The sequence below is a fragment of the Balearica regulorum genome, chromosome 1 (genome assembly GCF_011004875.1).
Source record: "Balearica regulorum gibbericeps isolate bBalReg1 chromosome 1, bBalReg1.pri, whole genome shotgun sequence".
NCBI lineage: Eukaryota > Metazoa > Chordata > Aves > Gruiformes > Gruidae > Balearica > Balearica regulorum.
This window is the reverse complement of record NC_046184.1, coordinates 86,520,237-86,539,417: the sequence shown is the minus strand read 5'-3', so window position 1 is coordinate 86,539,417 and position 19,181 is coordinate 86,520,237. Positions and strand designations below refer to the sequence as shown.

The window sequence follows — 19,181 nt, the reverse complement described above, 5'->3', positions numbered from 1 at the left end:
TAACTGTTCTCAACATCTGATTAGCGGACCATCTCCTGTGGAAATTAGGTTACTGGCAACTCAGCCCACAGTTCTGAGCAGTATTTTATTTCCACTTTGAGGATAAACAATTATAAGAATTTAACAGCTGAAGAACAAACATGTTTTCTGCTTTCAGACTTGCAGAAAAACAATGAGAATACTTCAAAAGTGAGACGAGCGCTCCAACTGGAGTAAAGTTCTGCTTAGAGCAGTTGCAGTACCTTGGGAAAAAAAGGGGAAAAAATGAAGTTTCAACATTAGGATTTACATCCTCAAAGACTTAAAATATATTTCTGCGTCATTCTCAAAGAAAATTGAGACTAAATGACTCTGCTGCCTAAAAAATAAAGGCCACCAAGTAGTTCAAGTCTCTACTGGACAAACAACTATAAAACAGATGATGCTGCACAGATTTTTGCCAGCTTTCAGCAACACAGGTACATTCCTCCATTGACTTCTCATCCCCCATATACACACAGCTTTTAAGGATGTGAGAGTATATAGTCATTTAGGTGCTGTAACTGAAAGTGTTTGCAAGATGGAGCCTGTATTTTAAAGGCTCTGCTCAAGTTCAATGATTCTTAAAGACTTATCACTAAGTAATAAAAACAGCTGGCAACCACACAGACCTTGTCATTTGACTGTCAGCTAATTAGAGTTAGTAAAAAATACAGGTGTAATTACAGCAATTCTGCCTTCCTCATCTGCTTTTAAATGCTGTGTTACTGCAAGGGTGCTGCAGTTAAGCTTTCTAAATACAACACTATGGCCAGAATCAACAAGATCAGGTATGCACAGCTATTTTCTCAGTTCAAATGCAATTCAACTATAGAATTAATCTTAAAGGTTCAGAAGGAGGTACAAAATAGGGATAGTTCACTGTCTCATTCCTGAATAAGACATATCTCTGTCTCCAATTCAAAGTGGTTTTAATTGACACCATGTTCCCTATTTAAAGAAAAAATCCAGAACTTGGTAACACAGATGAAAGGACAGTGTGCAAGAGATGCTCCCTGTCAGCATGGTGGGAAGAATGTCAAACCTGTATCTGCATGCAGCTCTGAACCAACGCTAGTTCTAGAGTTGAGTAGTTCAGAACAATACTGGTAGCCTCTTACTTTCAGGGATGCTGAACCTACACTTGCTGATCATTCTGCAAGTTTTATTTCCTTTCAGATTTTAGTAGATTATTTTCGCAAACACACCATGTTCCCTGATAGTTTGGCAAGCATCAGTTCAGGGAGAGCCATGTCCTCCCTGCTCAGAGCTGGTTTTTACTGTTTCTTCCCCTCTAGGACTGCTGAAGCTGAAAAAGTTCAAGAAAGATGCCAGTTTCGCATTCCATTTGAAAATTATTTTAATACTATAAAACTCATTTGTTCACATATTTTGTACAAAAGATGAGCTGTTTTCTCTTAATTACAGGAGAATCATTTCAACCTTGAAATTTCAGCTAAGTAGGTCCAAAACAAAACGAGATTGGGTTCTACTGGTTCTGGAGGGTCCCAATACAGCTCACCCAAGGTCTCTTTCCAGTTTGGCTCTCATGGTTATGGACCACCTTGATGGACAATACCCCACATCATTGACTCTTCGGAGGCTTGTAGTGAATTCGGCAACGCTCATTAAATACCTGAGACACCAAAACAGAAGAGCAAAAGCAAATCAGCCCTCATCCAGGAGATGATCAGAACTTCAGAGCTAGTTCAGAGCTAGCAACTATCTCTTCACGTAGCACCCATCTCAAGCTGCCCAGCCCTGCTGTACCAATAAATGGTACTTACCAAGGCATCTGTCTCCATACACCTTGTCTCCTTGCTTTAGTGAATCCAAAATTTGCAGCCTGATGCTGAGGCACTGCATAGCACTAAAAGTGTTCTCCCTCAGGTAAGGCAGGCTTAGAATCCTGGTAGTCTGTTATCCTCAAAGATGATGATGATGATGATGCCTATTTATTTATTTATTTATTTTTAAAGAAGGAGGGAAATTTATCAGTGGAAGGCTCCTGACCAGCTATGTTCTGTTAAGTTCAATCTGGGATTCAAACTTGGACACTGTATTCTTCTGTTTCCTGAACAAATGTGTTTTACATCGTTGCGACAGCTATAAAGACGTGCAAGGGCTCTTGGAAGCAGTGTTCACACTTTCAGTTATCTGACCGCAGGTGCTGATGTTGCCAGATCTCCTATCGCAAAGGGCACACTGCTCTCACCTCACTCACCTCTGGCACCTTCTCTGGGTAAAATTTAGCACACAGAACTAGAGACTGAAGATCATGTTCATTTAGCTTGAACTGCAGGCCTTGTCAAGAAGACTGCTTACCCCGAGGAAGGCCAATAAATGTCACTATTTAAAGTAAGGCAGTCTGAATCAAAAGCACAACACGTAGGCTCACACCAAAGTTACAGGTGCTGTTTACAAGTGATTTAGTTATTTATCGTTTTGGCTCAAACTTTGTCGAGTGCGTGTCCTGAAAAGTGACACGAGCACCACCTAGCACCAAGCTGAGGCACTGGCTGTTATCCACTCCCCCACGAGCACTCCTGCAAGAGCATACTTTGCCAAACTGTCCATAGACTTTTCAGATTCAAATGCCTGTGATCTTCAAGATGTCAAGTTTCATGAACTCTCCTGTTGGCTTCACTTGCAAAGTGAGCGGTCTTGTAGTTTGGGGAAGTTATGCATTACTTTGTATAAATACATTATTTTAAATCATATCTTCCTAAACTCTACTTCTACAGCTGATCTCCTTATGCAGAGTTCAGACCCTATGGCACCTTCAGCAAAAGTGACGTTTGCAGTATGCATTAGTTTTAGCATTTATTCTTAACAATTTTTGAGTAATTTTCAACTTATTTTCAGATTTAATTTACTTTAATAAACAGAAATGTATTAGAAACCGCTTCATATTGCAGGAAACAAAAGTTGTGATATAGTTTCTTTCACACGCACACAGCCTGTCCCGCTACATTACCATAAGCAATGGACACCTCTGGAAGAGTCAAGAGTATGTAAAAGCCTGAGATCAGATAAACAATAGAAGGAAACTGTAGAAATTAAGAGCCACAAAGGGTTCCCATTCAGAAGCATTTTAATACTACGCAAACTGCACCATTTTTGTCCATTTTCTGTCAAAGACATTTTAAGGGCATATATGTCTTAAAGGGTATTGGAAATACACTTTAAAACACTGTAAGGGTCTCTTGCATCAAACACCACATCAAAAAAATTGCAGCATCCAACTTGCTATCATGCAAACTTTTAAAGCGTCTTTAACAGTACCTCTGCAGCCTATGGAAGAAGGAACAATACTGCAATCTTACTAACACTGCTTCCCACTTTTAGCATCATTGACCCAGAGATCTCAGCATGTTACTCAGGCCAACTAACTCCATCGGTCTACCTGTGTAGTGCTATTCTCATTTTTCAGACAGGAAAAACAGTGCCTGAAAAACATTAACATTCATGTTACTATGCAGAAGATTGATTTAGCTGGGGTTTTACATGTTAATGCAAAACACTCCAACGATAAATGCCAGTGTGGAGGTGCTGTACAGAGACTAATGCAAGTGTCTTGCTTTGGAAGTAAATTCCCTGTTCGGTACTAGCCAAACAAAATTCTGCCACATGCATTTCTATAAAGCAGCATCTTTCTGTATGCCACTATTGCTACAACTACAGAGTAAGTGTTTGAAAATAACTTTGTTTCCTAATCAGATTTTTCCAATCAGTTTTCAGTTCATTAGGGTTAATGTAAATACGTAAATCTACTTTCCAACTAAAAGTCTACAACAGTAAAATAGAGTGGAGGTCTTCACCTGCAAACCAATAACCACTTCAATGTAAGAAATTGCATATGGTCTACAACTATGACTGGGTCTAATTCCTTCAGTGACGTACTTTTACAGGCAGCTAAATGAGCCCTTCATGCCTATATTCAGACAGAGACAATAGCAGAGCTGGAGATAAAACCCTGAAACACTTTTCTCTTCCAGCCCTATTTTAAACACCAGCAGGCTAAGATACCCCTGCACCATGCATACCTCACTACTTATGAACAAAATGTTCTCCATCTCCAGGAAAATATGGACATTTCTGACACTAGCAAAAGCTTAGTGCAGCTACAGAAAATCACTGGCATTAGTGATAACTTTGGTGCCAGCTCTGGGCTTCAGAATGGAGATAGCGTGACGCAGGTATTCCCCCCTACCCCTTTCAAATAAAACTGATAGCAGACTTGCCATAAAATGTTTGCCACTGGTGGTCTGCAGCATGTTGTTAAGGCTGTAGTGTTGCTTAGTCATATCTGAGCTGACTTTAAATTAATTAAGGTCCAGAGCATGAATAGCTTTTTCAGACAGTAGAGAGGCAATACTGACAGCAGAGCATACCTGGAGAAATGTGTAGATGGTCGTCTAATCAGCCTGCGCTGAGCTGTATTGCGGTGACTAGACCTCCAAGAACACACAAACTTTATTGCATTTCTGCTGATGCAATCTAGAGGACTAAAATCTTAAAGTAGAGATTAAAAATGGAACTGCACCTAGTACTAGCTATTTGCAAAAATCCTTTTTGCATTTAGAGAGGGAAAGAGATCCTCTATACAGTATTGAAAGCTGTTAAAGGCTACAACAAATGAGAAAAGGATGCTAGACGTGAAATGCTGCAGTGACAGAATACAGCCACCTCAGAATTTAAGCTCAGTGTTAAGATCACTTTATAACAACAGTGTTTGGGGCCATCAATCCAGAGGGTGATCTGCCCCCTCTGTTGACACAGCAGAGCAACGGCAAGCGTGCTCTTTACACCAGGGAGCATCAGCCCAGGCCTGCAGAAGCTCCATCAGAAAAAGGTTCACCTTCTACAGCTCCACCCTCCTCCAGCCTCTGCTTGCTCAGAAGTGTGATCAGTACCAAACACAGTCAAATTTGAAAGACTCATCCCTCTGACATTGTTAGAGACCCAGCAAAGCTTTTCAGACAGGCCACCATGGAAAAGCCTACAAAGTCCTTAGCCACTGGGCAAGGAGGAGAAAGGGATCTATACAGGGAGTACTCCACAGTCCTTTCTGCCCCCTAAATCAGACACTTTTCTTGTCCTTGCAGTGCAACCAAAAACCTTTGAGCTCTGCATCCAGAGTTGGGAAAACGACTGATCTGAAACATTTCACCCAGTACTGACCTTACCTATTTCTAATTAACAGGCCTCGTAAGGCACCAGTCCCACACCTCCAGTGCAGGACTGTCTGTTGGGACAGAACATCATCACTATTTTAAACGACTGAGTACCTTCCAGCTTCTGTCGTTTACCACTTCTTCGACATTCAGCTCCGACTGCATCAATTTCAACTGCAGGAAGTAACAGATAAAGAGGTTATTGTCAAACAGGCCTCCCTGCAGTCTTTAGTATTTACTAGCATTGCAACTTTCTAGATCACGACCCCAGTGCCAGGTGCGCATGCCCTCCGATGCTGCAAACTGAAGGGCATGATGTGCAATCACCCTGAAAGTCTGGCCCTTCCATTCAGCCGATACTCGGGGTAGACTGAAGTCTGCAGGGGCATGGTGAAAGCAGACTTGCAATGCAAGCCTGGCAGAAGCAGCTCCTGATTACTAATGCTCCGTTCTTAAATACTGCACACCAAGATTTGCTGGCAATTAACTGATTAACGTTAATGGCTTCACAGACAGAAATAACTATGCTTAATTCAAGCACTTGGCATGGGGAATGCCAGTGCCAGCGTTCTGCAGCCTTGAGTTGTCATTCTTCCACGTATACCTTTAACACAACAGACTAAGGATCAGAGTTTATCCATTTTAAATACATGGTTCCAACTGGAAAGCTTGTGAACAGGTGCAAGCCAAGAGAGCAATCCCATGAAAAACCTTCCAAGTAAGATGTCCAGACACACACAGCTAATACAGCTGCTGGATGAAATTTTACCTACTCAATAGGACCCCAAACTGTTAGAAATAACAATCCAGCATCCACAAGGTGTCTAGATGACCAGGATTAGTCTCTATAAAATAACCACTCAGATTTTTTTTAGCAGTTCAAAGAAAGGTTTTTCCTGCTGGAGGATGTGAATAGGTTTACAATCACCTGGACTGTCACATTAATTGCCTCTGACACCAAGCCTAAGCAAAACTACTGTTTTAACATTTTCCTTAGATTGCAGACCTGAACAGCAATATAGTGTCAAACAGCATGGCTATACAGGGGGTTTGTTGTTGCTGTTGTTGTTTTTAAAACATACTTTGACATTTTAACAAGCCTTACTAATTCACTTGATAAAGCTAACAATCATTATGCTGTATGTTTTGGATTTCCAGAATTTATTTGGTTTGGTATTTTATGATACTTCATTCAAGTAAACTAAAATGATAACAAATTAATACAATAATCAAACAATGTTTTAATGTAAGTGGATTAAAAGAATTGGCTGCTAGACTGACACTACTCCAAGTTTTCTTATTCGATGACCCAGAAGTAATAACTTTGGATAAAGTCCTCCAATTTGTACCATTAGCAGGATGAGAGAAACACAAGTAACAAGAGAAAACAGATCTGTATTGCAACCAAGTAAATATATATTTGAAATGCATAATCTTAAATGTAGGATGTGTTCTGTCAATCTGTCAAGATAGTTTATTTAAGTTGTAGAAAAACCACAACTCTCAGAGAACCAAAAAAAAAAAAAAAGGCACAACTACACCTCATAAAGTCCAAGTCCATATATGAGGTCATCTCATCAAAAGATTTCTGGGATGTTTCCAAATCATGGATTGCTTTTAACATTTGAAATCACCTCCAATTATTAAACATTAGCACTGCGATCCTCCTATCATTTCAGTGATAGGTTTTGGACTAGGTAACTAAATGATTTAAAGAATTGGCTCTGCAAACAAAATTTGTAGAAAATACTAAGCTACCATTCTAGTTTTCCAAACTAATATGGATGCTTGTTAGCAGTTCCGTAAGCGAGGCTTTAAGAATAAAACCGCTCGCCTGCTACGTGGTTTTTTAAATACAAGCTCACAACAGAGCACTTCTCTGAAGAGCACATGAAGAAAACAGTTCACTCACTCAATGCCTGGGAAAAAAATCAGATGCTTGAGTTCAAATCATCCCCTCCGGAAGCTCTTTTACTACAACTGTATCAACATCCAACTGCTCTTTGAAACAGGGGCTGCAACAGGCCCCTCTTGGAAGTATAGGGGTAAGTGGATTTTCAGGTAGTTCAGCACCGCAAAAGCAAAACTTCAAGACCCATCTCTTCATGTCTTACAATATTGCAGCGGGGAAAGCCACACCCAGGGTATAGGACTATACATATATCTATAATAGTGGGATGTCTGGCTGTTATGAGAAGAACTTGCCATTACATTGGAAACTCAAAGGCACTGTTTCAGAAACCCTGGTTAAGACAGTCCTCAACAAAGGAAGGCTCACTAAACTGCTGAACACAACAGATGCACCTAGCCAGCATATGCAAAAAAAGCAGTAAGCAAGCAGTCTTATTTGGTATGTGCAGGAAGCATGTGGTGTGGAAAAAAAAAGTCAACACAAGCCATACAGAGCAGGTCTGGAAGAGAAATCAATGGAACAGTTCACATCACAGCTAATCACAGTGAAACTCAAGGTTGCCTGGCAGCTCCTTGTAGAGGACAGTAACTCCAATTAACACACTGCGTAAGAACAATGCTTCTCAGGGTGATGATGAAAAGGGACAGCTTTAAGGCTACGCAACTGTGTGGTGCAAGAGACATACACAAAAGCCGTATTTCATTATCTTCTGGTGTTTGCATCTTGGCACCCATACTTGCCATTTGCAGATATGCTCGTTTTACAGGATCTCAAAAAGGCAAAATGAACCATGAAGCATTTTAAAAGGACTCAGCAAACCCCAGGTAAGTTGTACGCTAAGTGGTGTTAGTCAGTGAAGGTTAGAGTCCACCATGGGGAAGTACGCATGTTCTTCTACAGCATTTGTGTAATAGGATCTTGGAAATTGCTCCACTTGCAGGATAAAAGCAGCTCTGTCTTGAGGGCTAGGGGAAATGGTTCTCACAAACCCAGCCAACAAGAACCTTGGAAAAGACTGCCTCAGTCAAGATCCACTTCAGCTTCTCTCCCTCACACTGGTCTTCATTTGGGAAAGATACCCTCTTCTTCCTCTCTAAGTGATCTCTAAAAAGCTCCACTACTCACCTTTGTCTGCTCTTTCCTGAGTTGCTTTAATAATGCTACATCATCCTGGGCCTGTTCCCTCTCTTCTCGGAGAGTCTTCACGACACTGGAAGTCTGAGCGATGCAGTTTTTGATGATTCTCTCTCTGCTGGTGTGAGCATCCATCAACTAAGTGGGGGGAGAGAGAAAGCCATAACAACTAGTTCAGCAGAGAATAAAACCCTCCCAGTTACAACTTAAAAGAGAGACTTTCTAAAGTCAAGTTATTGCTGTGCTTACAGAAATTCCTTTGACTCGATAATCCACGTGTTGGAAGCAACACTGCTTTGAGCAGCAGCTACCAACTTGATCAAAAGTCAAAGATACACGAGCAAGAGTCTTGCAAAGGAGTGCAAAAGTGTACTAGCCCCAATTTTAAAAAAAAAAGAAGTGGCCTGGGCTAATGCCATCCACTGAAGCCTGAAGTACACCTCGAAGGATGAGCATTGCAGAACAAGTCGCTCACGTGGTTTTAAACTGATGTAGCTGTTATGTGTGCGTGGTTTGGCTGTGTAGACAAGTCGAGCATGCCAGTTACGGATACGTAAAGCATGCTTTATGTATGATATATCAAGGCAGTGGTTTCCTTAGAAACTGAGGACGCTTTACTGACGACTGCACGTCATAAAACATCAGGAAGCACGCTGAAAGTTGAAGGAGCGCACACTCACAGACTGGTACAGCTCTTTACACGTCTGGCCGGCATCAATTTTCCCCACAAAGGAAGCTGTTGGAATCGTAGTGTTTAATTCGTGGACAATTCTGTCATCGATCGTCCTCATCACCCTGAGCAACTCCTGTATTAAAAGTAAAACAAATAAAAATATTTGCTTGTATCTCTGAGAAAAGCTTACTGCAAAAAATTTTGCATAAGTAAGTCTTTTAATACAAAATTAAGTAGATTGCTAAAATACAGCAAAAAAACCCCCACCAAACGAACAATTTCTGCACGGGGCAGTACACGCTGCAAACCAACTAGTTTCCCTAGCAGCAAAGGCCAGCGGGGAGGGAGAGAACTAGGCAGCGCTGAGTAGCTAACATCCCCCCGAAATGCGCCCGTCCCTGCCCGCCCCAGCAGCCGGGCCCCACTCCGCAGTGGTTCTCTCAGAAAACCCGCCCGCGCTCTGGAGAGGCCGAGAGCCGCTGTCCAGGGCCCCATCCCCGCCCCGTTAACGTTTGCAGGCGGGAAACCGGGCACAACCGGCAGCGAAACGGCAAACTTGGAATAAACCCCACCTTTCCTGGGGCGAGATGTTAAAAGAAGCAGGCCAGGTGCCACCACCTCAGCCGCCCTGGACCCTGCTCACACCGCTGAAGGTACGCGCGCTGTTTCACGCCCCATTAAACAACGTGAAGGCGCTCACGGAGCTCCCTCCGCCCATGGAGCCTCCCACGCCGCGGGCTCCCCCTCTCCGGGATGGGGACCCCCCTCCCCTCTCCCCGCCGGAGGGCACCGCGCCCCCGCCGTTGGGGGTGAGGGGAAGGCAGGGCTCTGCCCCGTCCCCGCCGCCGCCGCATCCCGACCGTTGCGGGGAGGGGTGACCTCGCTGCCGTTTCCCCCCCCGGGACGCGTGCTCCATCAGGGCCGCGCGGCGTTACTAGGAGACGTCGGGAGCGCACCGAGCGCCAGCGCCGGGAGGCGGCGGGAGCGCGCGCGCCCCCCCCTTCCCGTCGGCTTCCCCCCCCCCCCCGCCCCACGCGCGTTACCTGGAACTCGGCGAAGTCCTCGCAGCTCGCCGCTCCGCTGGGCGCCGCCATACTGGAAAGGCCGAGGGCCGCGGCGGTGGCCAATCCAGAGGGGAGAGGCGGGATGACGCGCGGGGCGGTGGGCGGAGCGAGGTGGGCCCTGACTGGGGGCGGCCCCTGACAGAGCGGCCCCCGGCCGGGCATTTCTACCGGCGTCCCCGGCAGCGTGGGGCGCCTTCGCCGCTTCCGGCTGCGGGGAGGGCTCCGGCGGCACCCGCGGAGGTGGGCCCGGGCGGCAGCGCGGCGGGCCCGGCCCCGGCGAGGTTCCCCGCATTCCGCAGCGTCTCTCCAATCCCGGGGCCGGGCCGGGGCGCCGGCCCAGCGGTGACATTGAAGGGCACCGGGCAGGCACCGCCGCTGAGGTGGGAGGCCGCGCCATGTGGGGCCGCGCCGGTGAGTGACTGCCTGCCCCGGGAGGCGCCGGGGTAGGGAGGGCGGGAAGCTGACGCACCTCCGCGGGGGCTGCCAGCCGGTTTGCTCTCTCCCTGCGGGCGAAGCGGCGCTTTCAGCCCCGAGGCGGCCCGGCGGGACCCCGGAGGTGCCGGGCCCCGTGCGCTGGGGAGTGCGGAGCGGGGATCGCCCGGGCGGTGCGGCGGGGGAGAAGTGCGGCGTTAGCGTCCGTGCCTGACGGGTGTTCGCGCTGGAAGCCTGGCGGCCTCCAAGCTGACCTTAAAAAAAAATACATATTTACATATTTATGCTTTTTTTTTTTCTTCCTTCCCTGAAGATCTCGACATGGGTTTGGTTTCGTTGGGGGTGGTAGCCTCTAAATGTAAATTTATTTTTTTTTCAGAGCTGGAATGTATTGTGCTTAGAAGGTAAAGGGCAACTGTTTCTTGTAGGAGAGAAATTTTCAGCTGGCATAAAAATAGAAGAAAAAACCTGTCAATTTTTATTCTTAAATTGCCCTTTGCCTTTCAAAGTTATTTTGGTTTTTTTCTCAGATTTTTTTTCATGATATTAATGAATTAGAAGCTCTTTCTTGAGGATATGTTTTCATATGTAAGGTGCCCTGTCCTCTTCTAACACACTACAAAGTGGGTGTCTCTATACTGTGAGATTCTGGGGGGGGGTTGTGGCTTTTTTTCTTGGGTCTGTCAAGTCTGTGACTTGCTTTTGGGATGTGACAAGATTGGTAGAATGCTGATGTGTGGTCCTGGAAATAGCACTGTCCAGAGTATATCTGAAGCATGTGAATAGATAAGTTCCTTAAAATTGTGATGTGTATTGTTTTTTATAAATTGCCTGTAGGCTCTAATCCTGCACTCCCATTTTTCTAAATAAGGTTAATGGGCAAGCTCAAGTCATATCTTACAGATATGAATTTCTTTGATAGGCTGTTAGGTTGTTACAACCTAAATCTGGTGTTTCTTGCATAATATTAGATATGGACCTGTTGTTTTTCTTTTTTTCTCTTATTTAAAAAAAAAAACCAAACACTTCCATTTAAAAGATAGCATTCTCACTTTCTACTGTTCTGAGTCAAATTTGGCCCGTTTGCTTCATCTACTTTCTCTTCCAGATAGAGCTGTTAAACTGCTGGGAAGAAATATTCCCTCAATTCTGAGGATGACTAAAGGAGTGGATCCGAAGATAAGCAGAAGGCTTTGCCTTAAACCCCAGGAAGAAAGTAAACCTCAGCCAAGAAGTAAGAGTTTCCGATAAAGATCGTGCTGTTTCATGCCACAAAATAGTTAGGTATCCAGGCTGCAGTCATCTGAAGAGGAATTTGGCTGACATAGGTGCTAATATCCCTGATTTTGTGAGAGGGAACTCTGATCTTTAGACTGAAAAACTGAGCATTAAAGTTAGCAATAAGATCTTGATTTTGAACAAAGCCAGGGTCAATATTTCTTCTGGTGACAATAACACAGCTTTCACTTTGTAGCAGGTCACTAGTATCTTATCTGATGTATGTTGAGGCTCTTCAACTGTGCTCTACAACCAACAGTTCAACCCCAATGTAAACTATCAACGTTTAGGAACATTGTATGACCTAAAAATACTTTTGCAGTTTTTCATAGTACAACCAGCTCCAGCTGTTCGCACAATTGAACCATGCCCCGCAGGAGCGAGTCAGTCTGAATCGCTGGCTTGGTTCATGTTTAAGTGTGGAGTTGTTTAGGTAAAGCTCAGGCCATGAAACACTTTTTCACTATATATGACAGTTACGGTGCTCTAATGAGACTTCTGTTCGTGTAACATGTTTCCTTCTTTGCTTACTGATGCTAGATACAAGAAGCATATGAATGTGAAGCATTTTGCATACTTCTGTATTAAAAGCATAACGCAGCTGTACTGAGTAAGACCAACAGTCTGCTTCAGTGTCATGTTTCCAGTAGTGGCCGGTAAAGGAGGTTCCTTACGTTTTCTGAAGACTAATAGCAATAATGAGCAATAGCAAGGATCCTCACTGGATTTTTCTCTCATAAATTTGCCCAGTCTCGTGAAGGTGGATGTATTTTTAGCGTCCGCATCCTCTGGGAAGGAATTCCTCAGCTGAACCATGCTGTGAGAAAACAAGGAGTCTTGTTTTTTTCATTTTTTTTCTTAAATTTGGTGTGTGCTTTTTTCAATCTGATGTTCCTTTATTTGGTACCCCTTCTAAAACAGGACTTGTTCACTTTAACCCACACTCTCAATGTCACTTAGGACTCTAGTACCCTCAGTCATGCTGAAGGGAGCTTCAATTCCTGCTTTCCCAGGCCAAAGGTCTCAGTCTGTGATACTTTTTCTTAAATGGTGGCCATTCCGTACCTGTGGTCGTCCTTACCAATTTTCTCTGTACTCATTCTATTTCAGCTGTTTCTGAGATGAGAGATCAGTATTTCACATGCTTTTCAAAATGCTGGAGTCATGGTTTTATACAATGGCATAATAACACTTTTGTGTTGGTCTGTGTTCCTAAACATTGCTGGTAATGCTGTTTCCCTTTCCCTTTCTGACTGTTACTGAACATTTTGCCAAAAACTCTATGAAACCCTGAGGATTTACTCCTCAGCAATACGGGTTAGGTTAGAGTCTGTCATTTCTATGTGAACTGGAATTCCTTCCTGTTTATATACATGGGGTTTTACTGGCCATCTCATTGACTCGGGATTCTGAAGCCCCACAGCTCTTTGCACTTAGTCAGAAACGTAAAGAAGAGGGCTAACTTAGTGGTGTCGGCAAACTGTCTATCCACCCTACTTCCTAGATAATTCATGAAGCCATGAGGCAACACACAGCCATAGAGGATACCTCCTGTTGTTAGGTTAGTGTTTTGGATTTGGTTTTTTTGTTTTAAAAAGGTGGGGGGGGGGGGGGGGGGGAAAGCTGTCTCTCTGCACTTTCTAGATTTTAATATGTAGGGAAACCTTCCTGTACTACATTCTGAATGCTTTTTTTATATGGAGTTTGAAAGGCTAAGCTGAAAATTAGGGGACTGATCTTTGCCTATGGTCATGTTTGTTTATCCTTCCAGATAAAGTAAAATCTTACACTCCCTGGAAAAGTTAACATTCTGTGATGCAATGGTGCAGCACACTGGCTTTTCTGTAGCAGTTCCATTTCCTTTATTTTTTTTTTAAACTAATTTAAATGTAATAGGAAAACTGTCATCTCACAGCAGTTTAGGAACCTTAGATGCTGGAGCAGGTTCCACAAATTTAGAGCTACAAATATAGAGGTCTCGGGCAAGATTTGACTTTCCTTACACGGCCTCAGTTTAATCCATAATTACAGGTTTGTTAATCTGACTGATACATTTTTTGTTCCCTAACCAATTCTAGCAATCATACCTAAAATTCTACATTGCTCACCCTAAGTGGTTTCATTACAGCTTCTGTAACTGTTGTTTTTGGTGTTTTTTGGGGGGTTTTGTTTGTGTGTTTTGTTGGGGTTTTTTTTAGGTCGGTCTCCTTTGAGGGTGCCTGGACACAAGCCTACAGACTGGGAGAAAAGATTTTTGTTGTGGGCAGGCCATTTCAAAAAACCAGAGGATATACCAGAGACTGTCTCGTAAGTGCCAGTTTTGAAGCTGTAAAAGAGACACTGTCTACGCAGGAATAAGTTGCTAGAATGCAACTCCAGAATAACTTTTCTTTAAGGGAACAGGTTTTCACAGCTGAAAAATCTTACACTGCTGTGTTCGGTGTATTGTCTTTTAGATGAGATGACCTGAGCAATTCTGTATTGCTGAGATAATACATCCCTTTTTTTTTTTCTGAAGGGATGACCAGCATCTATCAGTTTTTTCATTAGAAAAACATCACAAATCAGTTTATTTTTACTCTTCTCTCCCAATCAAAAAAACTTTTTGCAGATATTAGTGTGAGCTTTTTCTAGTGCTTTTCCTTAATACATCAGTCTTCCATTGTGTGAAACTTTCATGATATAGCTATAAAATAACTGAAACTCATTTGAAATATTTTTTAATTAATGTCTAGAGGGCATGGGCCAACTTTCTTTACTCCTGGAATTTAAACTAAAAAACATTGGAAAGGCTCCCTAACAAAAAATGTATATAATCAAAATTTCCCTGTTTCTGGTGGAGTCCAAACGTTGGTGCTTTGCCCTGTGTGAAGAGAAGAAAATATAACCGGATGTTCTGGTTTGCCTGTCTAAAATGAAGATCAAACTTAACAACAGGCAATTATTAGTTTGAAACACATTCCTGGTGGTAGTATAATTATCTTTTAAAATGTGCTTGCAATGCTTTTAAATGTATGTATGTATTTAAATTAAAAAGATAGAGTAAATCTTGTACTACTTGAGTAAGCAAACTATGTAGCTGCCCTCTAAAGATATTCTATTTGTTTGGACGCACAGTATAGGAGTTGAAAATCCACCCATGTATCTTAAGTTTTTTCTAAATGTATCTCAATGGATAAATTCTGTTAAAAATGAATTCTTCAATTTTGTATTGAAACATTTTTCTTAAAATTACATTTGAAACACATAAAGGTATAAATTATTAAAACCTACTAAATTATGTCAGTTCATATATTTTTGCATATCAAACACTTGTTATGAGCATTTTTAAGAAAACAAAGTTAACAGAGTGATTGAAGTAATTTCAATTGTTTATTGAAAGGACAAACCAACTTCTGATAAAAGCTGACCATTTTTGCAAGTGCATAGGGAATTCTTGGTTTTATTTAGGCAAATTGTTCAGCTAAAGCTGAGAAGGCGATTGAGAACTATAAAAGCACAAAAACTTGTTTTCTTGTTCTAAGCTGAATTAAGAGTGGGTTGTAAGGGCTTGTGATATATAATTCTAATCTCACAAGATGTGGTGATCAGAAGTAACTAATTTATTAAGCAAACATTAATCTTAGCCACTGAATTGATTTAAAATGCAAATTGTGTTCAGATAACTACCTTTTCCTCTTGTATATGCTAACACATCCAAGGTACTTCAAAAATTAAGTAATAAAGTTTTTAAAACCTACTTCTGTGCATTTCAGCTTAATTGCAGCCTGCACCCAAGTTGTTCATCACAGATTATTAGCAAAAACAAATAACCTGGAAGCTAAATTTAACTGTTAGTTTCATGGTAGATGGACATATTCCCTATGACCAGAAATCTTGTACTTGGATCAATACTCCAGAACAGTGATCAAATCCCTTTTGCCCTCCTCCTCAAAAACAACAGAACTCTTCAGTTCTCAGGTCTTATGTGATTCATCATGTTGAACTATCGTGGATCCTTCGGTATCTTTTTTTTTCTTCCAAGTAAAAGGGTCAAAATGTGGCAAAAAGATTCCATATTCACTCATGTTTGTCTACACCAGTAACTTCCCAGTTCCATTAAATCTACTATCCATGTTAGTTTTAGGGTGTAATTACTTAGTTTGATGCACTTATTCTTTCATCACATGATGTTGATACTCTCCTAGTCATCTGTAATTTTATAACGTGCCAGATTTACTCAGTGAGGCTATTAGGCCTTCTTGAGAAGGGGAGTCAAGTGCTCTAAATTCGGCAAGGAGAGTTAAATATATTGAGTATAGGTCTTTGGTTATTGTGGAAAATACGTGTAAAAGCTTTATGCTTCATTGGCCCTTCTTGCATTGGTATCTCTAATAGGAACTTTAAATTTGCTGTAACTGAAATGTAATTTGGGTAGAATGATCTTCAGAGTTAATCCCAACTTTTTGTTTTGACTCATCACACATACAGCTGGAAGGCTTCAATAAGTGATACTCTCCTTGTGGAAGATTTCTGGTTTTTTAAAGGTAACAGTAGACTAGGCAATAGATTTCCCAGAGGAGTGGTATAGCTACTGGTGTGGCTAGATAAGCCCCCTGAAGTAAAAAAAAATAATAATAAAAAAAAAATTAAAAGAGAACTCTGTCCACGCTGATGTTGGAAAGCATACAAGTGCCTGTGCCTCCTTAGTTTCTTAGGAAAATTTATTACCTTAAGGCTATTTACTCTAGCAGGAGGGAAGTGGTAACCATTGGTCTTTTACCAAATGCTACTCAGAATTTCTGAGAAGTACTACATTCAGCAGCTAGTGTGTAATCTATAGCACTATCAAATCCTCTAGGAGGGGATTATTAGTAAATATATCCCTTTCCTTTTTCTCTTCTCCCCATAGTGAACGTACATATTTATGTACTGTAGCTTTCCTCCTCTGCATTGTGGTCAAGTGGTCTAGAAAGGCAGCATTGTAACCCAAAGTTAAAAGTACTGGGTTTGCTTCCAACTTTGAGAGGAACTCCTTTGTGACCAAGTTCCTCCCAAGGTAGCTGGGGATCAGCCTTTCCCATTCTTGTAAAACTTTTTTGTGAAAAGAGCCGGCTATGGTTAGCATTATACCAGATTACAAAGATAGCATGCCAGGAGAAATCAAACGATTAGCCAAATGGTTTATCTGGGTCTCTGATAATGAGTCTGTTCTTTTATTTCTTGAGGATTGAAACAATCAGAGCAGCAAAGACCACGCTGCGTGTGAAGTTCAGCTATGTCATGATTGCCTTGACAATATTGGGATGCATAGTCATGGTGATTAAAGGGAAGCAGGTAAGCACAGATTTTTGGCTGGTGAGTGCAAATCAATCTTCACGTAAAATCCTTAGTTCCTCCTATGGATTGTTAGTACTGTTTAGGTTTGGTTTTTTGGTGGTGGTGTTTTTTTCACTTTATCACTGAGCAAAAATTAAAAAGAAGTCCTCCTGGTTCCCCAGAAGTGACCCGCATTGATTAATTTCCAAGTCAGAAAAGGGTGATGTCACTGTTAGACTGCATATGCATCCTTTAAAAGGAAAAAAGTCTTTTTTTTTCTCAGTGCAATACTTAATTTTAGTTTGTGCTGTTTTAACTCTTGAATTTTGCTGATGGACTGCGAGAGTTTGAAAGGAAGGAGTACCTTCTGTTGTGAGGATCTGGTAGGCAGGTGAATGCTCCTTGGGCCGATGGGGTTCACTGCCTCTCTCTACATGCTGCAACATTTGTAGAATCAAGATCATGGAAATCACAAATGGGTATGTTTCTCCACAGACTTGAGAATTCTCAAAGTCTTTTTAAACAGTGGGGTCAGTAATAATTCTGCGCCCTTTAATTGCATTAGAAAATAGCCTTCCTTTAGGTGAATGGACCAACTTTTCTCAAATTATTATTGTTTGCTGAATCAAAAAACTATTTCATGGAAAAGCTCCCAAGTCCCGTAGATGGTGAGTGTCCTTCACTTGCATAGAATTTGGCAAGATATCAAAGAAGTTCAGCACATGACAGAACTCAGTCTATGATTTAATTTGCATCATATGAAGTGAGGAAATGTAAAGTTTAAGATTCCAAGTGCAGCAAAGGTTACTCATGCCTTAATTTTATGTGTTTTTTAACACAGTTGGTGAACTATTAACTTTGTGGCATTTCTGTAAAGAAGCAAGGAGCGCTTTTTTGTGTACTGAAGCCAGGCTAAAGCCCCTCAGCAGCATTAGTCTCAAAGTCAAGGAATATAATCTGTGCAGCTTATTGTCATGTTGCTTTTGATAAAAAACAGTGGTAACAAACAGAGTCTACTACATTAAGGATGACTGGAAGCAGCAAACCCTGAGCCTAAAGCATCTACGTGGCAGAACCTTATTTGTATGCTGCCTTTCTCTGAAGCAATGCTTCCAATGACAATAGTCAGATCTTGTTTCTATAGACTCCTAAGTGATCTAGAGAAACCTTAAAACTAGTAAGTGAGTCTCGACCCCAGCACTGTGAACTACTGAAGGGTCAAGTGACATTTCTACTTGTCAGCATTCCCCTATCAAAATGAAAAGGATGCAGCACTCTGAAATGAAACAGTGAAAAGGTTTTTCCCTGGCTTTAGCAGAAGAGATCAAACACAATTCCCAGAGCATTTTCCTCTTACATTGGAGTAGTATGAATGCAAATGCCAGAGAAGAGGACAGCTGCTTTGGGACCCTTGTTTTCACGGCAGCTGGAATCTATTATGTTTAACTTCTGATTTCTTTCCAGTACTTCTGAAGACCAGAGATTAGTCTTAAATACTGACCAGCTAGTGCCTCAACAAAAAGGTTTTATTCCCAGAGAAGTAAAGAGTTTAAGCCAAAATAGTCTATGGATGTTTTATTTTAACCCTCTCCCTTCCTGGCATTAAAGGTGACACAACTGTGCCTTGGTAGGGATAGGCCAGCTGTTTTGTAAACTACTGATTCAAGTTTCATCTGTGTGGTCCCTGAGGTGATACTTTCTGCTCTTGCTTTGTCATTGTGTTGTAGGCTATAAAAAGGCACGAATCTCTTACAAGCATGAACTTGGAGAAGAAAGCTCAATGGAGAGAGGAAGCTATGCAGAGTACATCTGCTAAACCTTAGAGGAGGAAACGAAGAGACCAAGGACTGGGGAAGAAAAGCTGACATCCTTTTCAGCACTGGAAGGAGGATATAGTCACATCTTTCCTGTATTTTAGTTCTGTACTCTCACGTTTAAGAATGAATACATTATCCTGTAATCATTAAAACCAGAAATACCTATTTTCTTTTCCTAACAACCTCTCCTTTCCTCCAAACTGTCGTCTTCACAGTTAGTTAAACAGGACAAGTGAGCAAACTGTATAGACAGAACAGTTGTTTCTCTTGTGCTATGCACAAGACTAGGCATCTTTTAAAAGGCTGCAGGAGCTGTACCTTCATTTGTGGTACCAATCTCCTTTACAAAGTCTTATGTTCGCTCTTGCCACATATAAG

At 42.0% G+C, this 19,181-nt stretch overlaps 2 protein-coding genes across 6 annotated transcripts; one reads left to right on the top strand and one right to left on the bottom strand.

Annotated features, from left to right (window-relative positions):
• Window positions 1-66: 66 nt before the first annotated feature.
• On the bottom strand, window positions 67-10,140 carry MIX23 (mitochondrial matrix import factor 23). 3 transcript variants are annotated; one of them, XR_012837419.1, is made up of 6 exons: window positions 9,958-10,140; window positions 8,922-9,047; window positions 8,233-8,379; window positions 5,310-5,369; window positions 1,541-1,654; window positions 67-242 (listed from the first exon to the last, which is right to left on the bottom strand). XR_012837419.1 is itself a non-coding variant. In XM_075764358.1 (5 exons), exons 1-5 carry the CDS (start codon window positions 10,138-10,140, stop codon window positions 1,604-1,606), a joined length of 567 nt encoding a protein of 188 aa, XP_075620473.1. In that variant the 3' UTR covers window positions 67-1,603. The 3 variants fall into 3 exon arrangements, 2 of the variants coding, with proteins under 2 accessions (XP_075620473.1, XP_075620485.1); XM_075764358.1 differs by having other exon boundaries at window positions 67-1,654; XM_075764370.1 differs by lacking the exon at window positions 9,958-10,140 and adding an exon at window positions 9,487-9,629 and having other exon boundaries at window positions 67-1,654.
• FAM162A (family with sequence similarity 162 member A) lies at window positions 10,085-18,968 on the top strand. 3 transcript variants are annotated; one of them, XM_075764398.1, is made up of 5 exons: window positions 10,085-10,218; window positions 11,519-11,644; window positions 13,887-13,995; window positions 16,896-17,004; window positions 18,714-18,968. In XM_075764398.1, exons 2-5 carry the CDS (start codon window positions 11,566-11,568, stop codon window positions 18,807-18,809), a joined length of 393 nt encoding a protein of 130 aa, XP_075620513.1. In that variant the 5' UTR covers window positions 10,085-10,218; window positions 11,519-11,565; the 3' UTR covers window positions 18,810-18,968. The 3 variants fall into 3 exon arrangements, with proteins under 3 accessions (XP_075620513.1, XP_075620504.1, XP_075620497.1); XM_075764389.1 differs by lacking the exon at window positions 10,085-10,218 and adding an exon at window positions 10,259-10,389 and having other exon boundaries at window positions 11,523-11,644; XM_075764382.1 differs by lacking the exon at window positions 10,085-10,218 and adding an exon at window positions 10,265-10,389.
• The last annotated feature ends 213 nt before the right edge of the window (window positions 18,969-19,181 follow it).